This window comes from Alligator sinensis, unplaced genomic scaffold (assembly GCF_000455745.1).
Source record: "Alligator sinensis unplaced genomic scaffold, ASM45574v1 scaffold584_1, whole genome shotgun sequence".
NCBI lineage: Eukaryota > Metazoa > Chordata > Crocodylia > Alligatoridae > Alligator > Alligator sinensis.
The window spans coordinates 1,055,851-1,068,114 of NW_005842419.1; the positions used below are offsets into that span (position 1 = coordinate 1,055,851).

A 12,264-nucleotide genomic window follows, 5' to 3' on the forward strand; every position below is an offset into this window, starting at 1 on the left:
GGAAGTAAGAGGAGCCCTACCCAGGATGTACTTTGACAGGTGGATTGGCAGGCAGCGGATGAAGTCTTTATACTTGTTGACACCAGAGGCTGACTGTAAAGATGTAGGGATAAGGGTGAGTGCTGGGTTGATTGAAGAAGCAGTAGACAGTTCATCCTCCTGTGTTTCATTTTTTGCTGTGAAGAAGTGTGCCATGCCTCTGGGCCAGAAGCAGAGTGATTTGCCTGTGGATCAACAGAATTAGTTTACAGTTTCTAAGCAGTACCCAAGCACTGAAATATATTCACAATATCTGCCCCTTGCTGCACTACACAAGAACAGGGTTAAATAAAACCTATTTCCCTGGCTCCTTTCTTTAAAATATACTTCCAAAGTTGTTGGTGAACATACACACTTCTGTGGGAGCTGAAGGTCATCAGTGCCTTGAAAAACATCCTGTGCTGTCAACACCTGAGCCTTGGAGATGTGGTTCTGTAACATGATGAACACTCTTGTTTCCCATTTACTTGAATGGGATTTAAGGGCTCTCAGTAGCTAGCAGGATTATGCCATTAGAAGACCTTTAAAACCATTCCATGGAGTTTTAGCAGGGATGCAATTTGATAGTTTTTTAAAAAGTAAAGGATGATGTGCTCCAACAACCACTTCTGTGCCTCCTCTACTCCCATCTCTTTGCACCAAGGAAGTACAGAAGACCCTTTGCCAAAAAACTCAATACATCCATTATGGAGGGATTACTTCTGCTTAAAAGAAAAATGTGACCCCTCTCCCTTTGTCTCAGTGAAAACAAAAATGATACCATGGTACTGCTAGGAAGGGAATGGAAGGAATGGGCTATACCTGGGATAATAGGGAAAGGAAGAATGGAGAACATTCTATATTCACATTTTTCCCTCAGTAACTATAATCCCTTTTAGCTTCCTTGCTGTACTGTAAACCCTAATCTAGCAGTAATTTCTTCTGGATTTCTTATCTCTAAATCTAGTGTTATCCATGTTGGCTTGAGACCCTTTGCGAATCCACATAGTTCTGGTAGAATTAGCATCATTGCTTTTTCAAAAGGGCACTATGCAACCTTTAATGGACATGCGCCATGTCTGGACATGCGAGGACATTTGGTTCCCCAGGGACAACTAGCAGTAGGGCGACTCAAGAATGCCACGTCGCCACATGCCCCCAGAAGCTGTGGGAGCACAGTAAGCTCCCACGGCCAGTGGCGGTGCTGTTGGCAGCAGAAGTGTGGAGGTGGCAAATGGGAGCTCCCACAGGCAGCCACGGCGCTGTTAGTGGCAGGGAAGCATGGCAAGCAGGGACCAGCAGTTGGCAACCACCCACAGATGCCACCAGCAGCGTTGGCAGCGCCTTTTTGCAGGGGGTGCACCGCCAAATTCAGGGGGTGCACATGCACCTGCATGCACATCCTACACATCGCTGATGGTGCAATTTGTGCTGCTGCTAGTTGTCCTTGGGGAAAGCGTGTGCCACATGCGCTCTGGCACACAGCAAGTTACCCCAGGTGGGGTAGAGGTGGCCCCAGAATCCTCACTGGGGTCCTGGGGGCCTCCCAGGGTGGCAGCCACATCACTCTTGCCGTGTGGAGCCTGGCTGGCAGTGGAGTGTGGCTCTGGCCAGCCGTGATCCAGGTTTGGGAAGCACACACTGCCACTGTATGTGCTGCTCTGCTCTTTTTTTTTTTCAGTGGGTTTTTTTGACTCCTGAATATCCCTCCGCACTGCTCCCTTGCAGCGTGGAGAACAACTGAACCTGTAGTATATGGTGCTGCACGCATGTCTGCGGCGCCATATACCACATGGCTACACCCATCTGGACGTGGCCAGGGGCCTGGCCAGATGTGCAGGATCATGTGCTGCAGCACACACCCCTGCACGTGTGCTTTGGTGAGGGACAAATTGTCCTGCTTTGAGCAAACTGCCCTTTCCCTGCTCCTCCCGGCTCCTGGTGTGCTGGCGCAGCTGGGGCACAAATTGAATAGTAGAGACACTTTGGCTGGCAGTCAGAGCATCTCCCTGGAGGATCAAGCCTCTGTTTGTTCCAGCACACACTGTTGTAGTGTGCACCATGCTGCTTTTTTCCCCTCAGCGTACATATCCCACATACCCCAGATCTACAGCATGGGGTATATTTTAGCATTCTGGGTATGCAGTTTGTGGTGCCACAAACCCCATGTACCTGCATGTGTGGATGTAGCCAGGAAGGCTGGACTTTGAATTTACACTTCTCTTAAAACACGTCACCGCTAGAAGTACAGCAGCCCTTGGCGCTAACCCAGCAAGAGAAGCTCCACTTACGGAACTGCAACATTTGCTGCTGCATCTTGCACACCTTGGCTTGGCCTTGCTTATCTTGTGCAAATGAGAAGATCACACACCAAGATGGCATGGTTGCTAGATGGCATCAGTGCTTACTTCTAGGTACATTAGAAATGTCTTAGATAGCATCCATATTAAATGCATTTGCTATGGTACCTATTTCACTATACTGGCTGATCTTTGCAGATGAGACTCCACTTTCAGGGACTGTGGAAGCAGTGCTGAAGACTTGAGATGGGGGTTGCAAATGAATCTGAGAGATGGATGTAGCGTGTTCTTCTAGCTTGAAGCTGCTTTTGGACTCAAGCACTGACACAGAGACTTTTTCTTCATCTGAAACAAAGATGCAAATATAGAAGCAATCAAAACATGCAAAGCTAAAACACAGGGTTACAGAAGTCCCCTATTAACCGCACCTCTAATAAGGAAATAACTCAAAGCAGACGCCCTTCCTAGATCATGAATGCTAGCTCAGGAGTAAACGTGACCTAGAAGCAACATTTTGGCTGATGGAGCTCCTAGTATAGCAAACATAAGTTTCTTTGGCCAAATTCAGCTGATGGAGAATGTCACAGTGTTTGTGCACATACAGTATTGTTTTTCTAGTTCTTGTATCTTTTCCTGTGTTTCCCTTTAATTACGTGCGTTTAAAAAAATACAAGCTAAATTGAAAATCTGTCCTATTATCTATTCATATTTCTAAAGCTATTTTAACTCCAGCAAGAGTATTTGTACCGATAGGTACTTTCTATAACTGGTATTTAAAAAACAAATGAACAAAAAAAGCCACACACACATACACACAAAAGTCTATAGCAGATTAGGGCCACATTTTTGTCATGATGATGCATTAAGTTAGTATCTTATTCTGCAGTGGTCTTGTTGACTTTGGGCCAGATCCTCAGCTGGTGTACATGCTGATTTACTCAGGCTGAAGAGATGGTCCAACAGGACTGCTTGCACTAGGGTATCTGCATTTGAGTCCTTGATTTTTTTTATTTTTTCTTGCCCATCAGTGAATTAAGGTGCTGGATGGAAGAGTTGACCCTTTTAGCTACCCAGCATTTTACAGTCTTTACCTGCTTCCCTTGTTGAGCTGAAACTCTCTTCTTCGTTGAGGAGGGCTTGGACCAGGTTAGCAGCTATGAGCAGTAATTTAGGATCACACATCTGAAGCAAGAACAGAGTGTAGTTTGCTTTAGTCCAGTAGGTACTGTTTGTGAACCACCACCACGTGTCCAGCATCACTCGCTCTAGCATTTCTGTATCCAAGGCCCGGTCAGAACTGGATGTCATCAGGCGCTCTTTAAGGTTGCTGGTGATCTGAGACTGGGCATAAACAGCATCCTTCCCATGGGTGGCCCGAAGGACTTTCTCAGTATAGCTTAGTAAATCCAGGCTGTTCAATCGCTTCACAATCCCCGTCAGGAACTTCTTTTGGGAGATGTTGCTGGCTCGCAGGAACCATTCCTTGGTGGAAAAGACCTTCCAACCCAAGATGCATGTTTCACAAGTCTGGCAAACAGGAACTAAATCTGTTTTCTTCTCACACCGCAGATCAGGAGCGTAGTGTAGACTGTATTCCTGCCTTTCCATGTCCTTTGTGGGAGCTTTCTCGAGCTCAGTTCCAATTCAGCGAATGAGACAGCGAGCTGGAAAACAGGGAAAGCAGAGCACACAAGCCCCTGTGCAGTCGCCAGCTTCCCTTCCCTGCCATTCCAACCCTAACGCTAGGAAAGGAGCTGCAGCAGATGAAGGAGCCACATCACAAAGCTGCTGTTTGTGGAACTCTTGTCCTTTATTGTGTGGAACTCCTAGGAGACACCCTAGCTACCGTAAACCTCCTAGAATTTGCTACTGAAGCAATTCCCATACCTTATTGATCATAATATACGCGATTCCTCAGTGTTACCACATTAACTGTATGAAATGAAAAATTAAGCGCTATCTTTGGCATGGAGCTTTTAACACAAGTTTTTTCTTCACTGCATTTTTATTGGTGTTATTATTGTCAGTATTTATATACAAGGAAGCTGTGTGTCATTTGAAAAGTTTTATAGTTTCATAGTTGTCAGGGGCTGGAAGGGACCTTACAGATCATCGGGTCCAGCCCCCTGCACTTGGGCAGAAAAGATGGCTGGGATAAGGTGAGTGCAGCAAGATGGGCAGCAAGACACTTTTTGAAGATCGCTAGGGTGGATGACTGTACCACCTCTGGGGGAGCCTGTTCCAAACCCTCGGCACTTGTAAAGAAGTTTTTCCTGTTTAGCCTGCAAGTGATCCTCAATCAGTTTGTGCCCATTATTTCTTGTCTTCCCCTGGGGGGCCTTGGTGAACAGATGCTCCCCCAGGTCCTGATGTACGCCTTTGATACACTTATAGGCTGCCACCAAGCCCCTCCGAGTTTTCTCTTCTCGAGGCTGAACAGTCCCAAGTCTTTCAGCCTCTTCACGTATGACCTGGTCTCCAGGCCTTGAATCATGTGCGTGGCCCTCCTTTGGACTCTCTCGAGCTTCTCCACTGAAGTGCGTTGCCCAGAACTGGAAGCAGAACTCCAGCTGCAGTCTCACCAAGGCTGATTAAGAGTCCTGTGCACCTAGGCATTAAATCCAAAAAAGAAGAAATGAATATTTTAACTGGACAAACAGCTTTAATTACTGCAAAAATGTAAGGAGAAAATAATTTTGGCATATATATATTTTCATGGAACTGTATTTGTGGTGTTTTATATTGAAAATAAAGGCTTAAACTTAAAACTGAACACTGCATACAGGTGTCTCTTGTGCATAGAATTTATAAAGCAAACAAATGAAAAATTATTCAAAATAAATTATTATAATGTTGTTGTGGGAGAAACCTCCCTAAGGTTCGTTGTCTAGCTGTAATTTGATTGACAGACAACGTGGGTAAAGAAAGACAGCTGTTTATTTGCTCGAGCAAAGACCATAAAGCCAGCAAAAGGCAAAATGGCCCCCCCCTAAGGGTGAGGTGATCTTTTATACTTATTACAACAAGGCAAGACTTCATGGTTAACAAAAAAAGCAATACTTGGGCGGTGCTTTTTAAATCTTTGTAACAGCATATTTCTATTAAGCTGAACTAGCACTTTTTTAAAAGCTAAAAGTTAAGTAACAGTAACATTATAATATGTTAGCAAAACCTTACACAGTAGTAGATACTTCTCAAGGACACAACCACTGCACCCAGAACAATGGTTTCCCTGTCTTATCTTACTTCTTGCTGTAGCTGATTTTTCAGCACACAGACACAGATCCACTTTTTAACTCAGAAAATGCTTAATACAGTTAAAATGATTACTTGACACAAGCAAAGGCTTAGCTATCAATCTGCCTTGTGGTCAGCTGCATTGCTAGGCCACAGGTCATGCCTTGTATTCAGCTGTAAAGCTAATACTTCTTAATAATCGAAATTATTGTAAACCTAACTATGCTTATCAGAAAACTATTCTATTTCAGGGTAATAACAAACCTGCGCACTACAATGTGAACACTGTAAATGTTGAAATACGAAAGGGGTGATATTTTGGGTGATAGGTAACTTAGTGTTTTGATTGCAACTACCAACAAAATTGTTTAGCCCACTTCTTGATCTTCCTTGTTCAAGAACACATGACTCCATGCTGCCGAATATCAAGAAAACACATGGAAGGCACCAGATCAGCAAAGTACTTAAAAACATGTGCTTAACTCTAAATGACACAAGGAACCCAGTTGAAATGCTATTATCTTGTGTTAATAGCAAATTGTCTCTCTCCAACAATCACCATACACCTCACAGTCACTTTTACAGTATCAGTCACTTCCATGTGGTTCAGGGAGTCATGTCAAGCTACCGCTGGTAACTCATATTATAACACAACCTCTACTGAAAAATCTTTAAAACATTTTATTGAAGACAAAAAAGGAAATGAAACATTTGGAACACATGCCACATATTTTGTAGGCTGTAAGGAAGGAGGACCCGGGAAACTATAGGCCCATAAGCCTCACATCGGTCAGCCATTGTGGCTGTAAGGAATGCATTACCTTTGGCATAAGTGCCTCCATCTTGTATATATCCTCTATTATATAAAGATTGGAACTGTGCTGTTGCTGTATATGTGTAACTAATAAAAATTCTGGGCTAAGCTGCAGAAGTGTGGCTAAAGCAGAAGGCCCCAAAAGCCTTCATCTGAGTTATCACAGAATGAACTTTTGCAGATGTAACACCTACTAGCAAAGGAAAGAAAGCAATTAATACATCCAGCTGAACTAGATCATATTCAAACAAAGCACAAGGTCTTAAATTAGATAATCCAAACATACTATATCAATTATTCCTACTAATATGTATAAGCTATGATGGAATCAAATGTATTAACTGTAGTTTAGTTTTAATAGATGCATTTGTGTCAGGTTTCTTAAATAGATTGTCAAAACAAAGCATCTTTCTCGATGAAGACCAGAAATAAGTTAATAAAAGCAGAGTGTTGGTACATAATAGTCCATCGTGGTAAAGGTACAAGGTCAAGAATTCTCCCTTCCAGAAGGGTAACTTTCACAAAAACATAAATCCCAACTAACTGATTCCTGCCAAGAGAACTGGCTCAGACTAGTTGCAGAAGTTTAAGTGAAACAAAGAAATTGAAATATATCCAATCAAAGTGTAAATAAATGCATATTATTAATGACTATATATTGGTGGTTAGAAACCTGCAGAGTGTGAGGAATGAAAGATCTAAGGCAGGGGTGTCAAACTCATCTGGCCTGGGCCGGATGAGTGGCGTAAGGCCAGTCCATGGGCTGGATTTCTCCCATGTATTCCCTCCCTTGCCTCCTGCATACTGGATCCAGTGCACATGGTGCCCACCCCATCACATTCCTCAGATGCCAACTGCAGAATTATATTAACATCAGTCAAGGGCCTACAAGAAATATTCCCAGTCCCACCCTGGCTTTCTGACAAATAACACTCTAACCTCTCTGTGAGCGAGTGCCTTCTTGGCATCAACTGCTCTAATCACTGTTTCCCCGCCCTCACTCTCCTGCCATGCCTTGTTGAGAGAAAAGGAATAGAAGGGGGTTGACAGCGAATCATGTGACAACAGACATTTGGTGTTCCCATTTCTGACTCAGGGCTCCATCACCCCTTATACCTTGCCCGTGCCCAACCCATGTCCCATTGACCAAGTAGCTTCCTCTTTGGGTACAGGGGTCTTTGCCCAGCTTATTTCTTCAGCAGGCTGGTTCCCCTTCTCAATACTTCCTCTAAGTGGGGTCTTTTTCCCTCCACTTTCTTATATTTGGTCCCTCGAGTCCCACTATAGAGCCTCCTCTACTTGGGCTCTATTTGTAATAGTCTTTACTCACTTGCACACTCCCACTCAACTTTTACCTGGGATCTTCTGCTTGAGCCTCCCTGTCACTCCTCCCAGGGGTTTGGTGTCTTCCCCAGAGGACTCACCATAGGTGTCTGCTTGACGTCGTCCATCACAATTCTCTCCACACCACTGGGTTCTCTCTCTGGTAACGGTCCCCTGTTACACTCTCCCAGCTCATTATCAGAAGCAAACTCCCCACTAATCAAAAGACATCGAATAGGACCCAGCCCTGCCTTAACAACAGATGCAAAACCTATCACCTCATCTCCACTGCCACAATAATCAACACTCTTCACAACAAAACCATCAGAATCTATGAATCCTACAACTGTCTATCCCAGAATGTGCTACATCTTATCTAGGACACCAAGTACCTTAATGGAAACTATATGGGTGAAATGAGACTAAAATTACACAAAAAGAATGATCACAGAAAAAAGATTAAAGACAGAGACACATGAACATGGGTGGGAGAACTTTATAAACAACCACTCCTTCTCTGACCTCACAATCCTTGTGCTCAAGGGAAATTTACAGAACACCATCAAAAGATAGGCCTGGGAACAACAATTCATAAAATGACTGGACACTAGAAGCCAAGGACTAAATCTGTCAGGTTTGACCTAGAAACCACTACACATAGCCCAAGCAAAAGTTTCTGTTATGTAACTAATGCCCAACTGCAATGATAAGGAGAAGACAGTCTTAGATAAAGGAGGCTTGAAAACAAAAACAGAATTAGTGGAGTAGGGCAAAGAGCTGATTTAAATATTAAGATTCACACCCCTAGGTGGGGAGAAAGTATGCTAATGAAACATACATGTATGGAAATGAGATACATAGCTAAAACACAGGTATAGAGACATGCTCAGTAAAGAACTCCTTGCGTCACTCCCTTATAACCAATTAGCAAAGAAGAATGCTTATGAAGGTCCAATACTCCTGTATAAAAGGTGCTCATAATTAAGAATCTGTGTGCTTGTTATGTGAAATTATTCCGCTTGCACCTTGTATTGCTAGCAATAAATCTTTATACTTTCACCCCTGGTATCTTTATTGGCTTTTGCATACCGGGCACGATCCCAGACTTGAACTGGGGCTCAACAAATCCAGACTTTATGGCTCTTTATAAACTACTCAATCAACTACTAATCTCTCTGCCACCAGTATTAACAACCCTCTTCACCCTCAAATGGTCTTGCTCTTCCACTTCACGCTATTCTTTTTTCACAGCATGTGAAGTAAACCCCCTGCTTACAAAAGCTTATGCTATACATCTCTGATTTAGTCTATAGAGGTGCAAATCTACCCTGCCTTCTGTCTTTCTTCTGCATTCTTCTTGTCTATTCATTACTTCAGCAATGTCTTTTCTCCTATTTCACAGAAGAGCAGACTGCTTTTATTTATATATGGAGTTTTACACAGACCATTTTTCCATCTGCTGCTTCATTCAAGATATGCCTTCTTTTCTCTCAGACCTGAAGAAGGGTGCCTTGTACCTAAAAGCTTGTCTGAATCTCTCCCAGCTGGGCAGTTGGTCCAATACAATTTATAACCCACAAATATCCTTGCCTCTCACATTCTTCTTCTTATTATTATTGTTTACTTTCTGGCAGTACGTACACTTTGTCCTTTAGATAGGAGGCCAGATAGAGATACACCTTATAGACTAATTAAATCAGAAATGCAGAAGCTGAACTGAGCCCTAAATTGGTTAATAAATAATCAGGAGACATGTGAGAAGTTTCTCCTTTCCTAATAATTAAACTTAAGCACTACATAGTGTAACGGGGCATCAGGGCAGCTCCCCAGTCCCTGGGCAACAAGTTACCCAGACATCCATACTGACAGGAATCTGCATAGCTTGGGTGTCTGACCAGGAGCCAGGGCACATCAACACTGAGAGTCCTCCCCACTCTGAGCCTGATAGCTGTAGGCCTGGCATTGGCTGCAAGAATACCCAGGCATGGTCAACCCAGCTCAACAACCCTTTAACCCTTTCCTCACCACAGGCTAGCCTGTCCACATGACCACACACCCTCCCCCTTGAAGCCCCTTTTGGGATGCTTCCCTCCCTGGGTACCTCTGTAGCAGGACCTGACTGCAGGGGTGTCTGTGATGTCCCCTGATGGCCACACAATTTCTGACCCAATCTGGCTCTCATAGTTTCATAGTTGTTAGGGCCTGGAAGGGACCTTACAGATCATTGGGTCCAGCCCTCTGCACTTGGGCAGCAAAGACAGCTGGGGTCAGATGACTCCAGCAAGATGGGCAGCAAGACACGTTTTGAAGATCGCCAGGGTGGGTGACTGTACCACCTCTGGGGGGAGCCTGTTCCAAACCCTCGGTATGCGATTTGTAAAGAGGTTTTTCCTTATGTCTAGCCTGAAGGGATTCTACATCAGCTTGTGCCCATTATTTCTTGTCCTCCCCTGGGGGGCCTTGGTAAACAGATGCTCCCCCAGGTCCTGATGTATGCCTTGATATACTTATAGGCTGCCACCAAGCCCCTCAGAGTCTTCTTTTCTCCAGGCTGAACAGTCCCAAGTCTTTCAGCCTCTCCTCGTATGACCTGGTCTCTAGGACTCTAATCACATGCATGGACTCTCTCAAGCTTCTCCACATTGTTCCTGAAGTGCAGCACCCAGAACTGGAGGCAGAATTCCAGCTGCGCTCTCACTAAGGCCGAGTAGAGAGGGTGGATGACATCCTTAGCCTTGCTTGAGATGCCTTGATAGATGCATGCCACTGTTTGATTAGCTCTGTCAGCTACAGCATTGCATTGGTGGCTTATGTTCATTTTATTGTCTATCACAGTACCTGGCTCTCATTCAGATGTGGTGCTAGCAAGTGTAGCACTTCAGAACTGCTAAGTGTGTTGTAGATTATTTCTCCCCAGATGGAGCACTTTACATTTCTCCATATTAAACAACATCTGGTTGAGGTCTGCTCACCTCGTGAGCCTGTCCAGGTCGGCACGCATTGCCAGCCTTTCTTCGAGTGTGACCACACTCCCGCATAGTTTGGTGTCATTGGTGAATTTTGCTAGTTTGCTTTAATACCCAAAACCAAATTGTTGATGAACATGTTGAAAAGTACTTGTGCGGGTATTGAACCCTGAGAGATGCCACAGGTCACCCTCCACCATGATGTCTCAGTTCCATCTACCCATACTTTCTGGGTCTTACCATGGAACCAGTTACCTAGCCACTGGATCATAAAGGAGTCGAGGCCACATTTGCCCAACTTTTTCATGACTTTGTGGGAGACCAGGTCAATGGCCTTTTTGAAGTCCAAGTTTATAACATCAACCTCATTTCCCTCATCCAGGTGGCGAGTAACCTGATCAGTAACCTAATCAACCTAAATGAGTTTGGTCTGGCTTGCCCCACCCATAATGAAGCCATGTTGGCTATCCTTCAGAATACTGCCTTTTGCTAGCCTGTCTGTAATGGATTCTTTTATAATTTTCTCCAGGATTTTATCAGAGATTGAGGTCAAACTGACTGGCCTGTAATTTCCTGGGTCCTCCTTTCTCCCTTTCTTAATGATAGGTGCCACATTGGCCTTCTTCCAATCATCTGGGACCTCTCCTGAGTGCCACGAGTCTTCAAATAACTTTACCATCAGTTGCGCGATTACATAGTCCAGTTCTTATAGCACAGCACCCTCGGGTGCAGTTCATTTGGTCCTTCTGACTTGTAGATATTTAGCCTTTGTAGGTGCTCCCCCACAAGATCTACGCCAGCTGTGGGAAGGTGGTCACCCCCACCATGACCATCCTGTATCCTGTCAAGTAGGCTAACACTGTTGGACTGGTGGAATACTGATGTGAAGTGTTAATTCAGGAGTTCGGTTTTGTCCTTGGTGTCGGTTATCAGCCATCCAATTTCATTCTTTAGGGGCCTTATGCTTCCCTTCTTTTTTTCTCTGACTTCCTACTTATTTAAGGAAGGACTTTTTGTTGTCCTTGATTCCAGTTGCCAATCTGTATTCAGGGCCAAAGGGGTCTCCCAGGCCTTTTGCTGCCTTTCTTACGTAAGGGAATGGACTTCCTTTGAGCTTTTAGGATTGCTTCCTTGAGGAACGACCGCTCTTCTTCTACATCCTTCCTCACCAGACTATGGTCCCACAGGGCCTCGCCAATGGTTCTGCAGGGCCTTGCCAACCAATCCCCTACGCTTGTGGAAGTCAGCTTTTCTACAATCAAAGATTTCTACTTTACTGGCCAGTTTCCATGGCTTACAGTCAATGGAGAAAGTGATCATCTGCCACAGGCCAGCTGGGCACTGTGAGTGTATCAATTTTATCACAGGCCAACTGGGCTGTTTGATTCAGTTTCGGATCGAGGAGGCAAAGCTGGGAGTGGAATAAAGGCAAATTTATTACAGCTTACACACACACACGACAGTTAACAGAAAGATAAATGCGATAAGCAGATAAGGCAGTATAAAAGAGCTAATAGTAAATAATAACAACAGATAATAATAACAGATAGATAGATAGATCAATCTGTCACAGGCCAACTGGGCACTGCGAGGGTATTAGCCACAC

At 44.3% G+C, this 12,264-nt stretch overlaps 1 protein-coding gene across 1 annotated transcript in view; it reads right to left on the reverse strand.

The window, feature by feature from the left end:
• Positions 1–4,030, reverse strand: part of CDRT1 (CMT1A duplicated region transcript 1) — a 31,098-nt gene extending 27,068 nt beyond the window's left edge. The window contains 3 exon segments of the mRNA XM_025211667.1: positions 21–224; positions 2,487–2,663; positions 3,410–4,030. Coding sequence (XP_025067452.1) covers positions 21–224; positions 2,487–2,663; positions 3,410–3,926 — 898 coding nt within the window. The 5' untranslated portion in view covers positions 3,927–4,030.
• Positions 4,031–12,264: the final 8,234 nt, after the last annotated feature.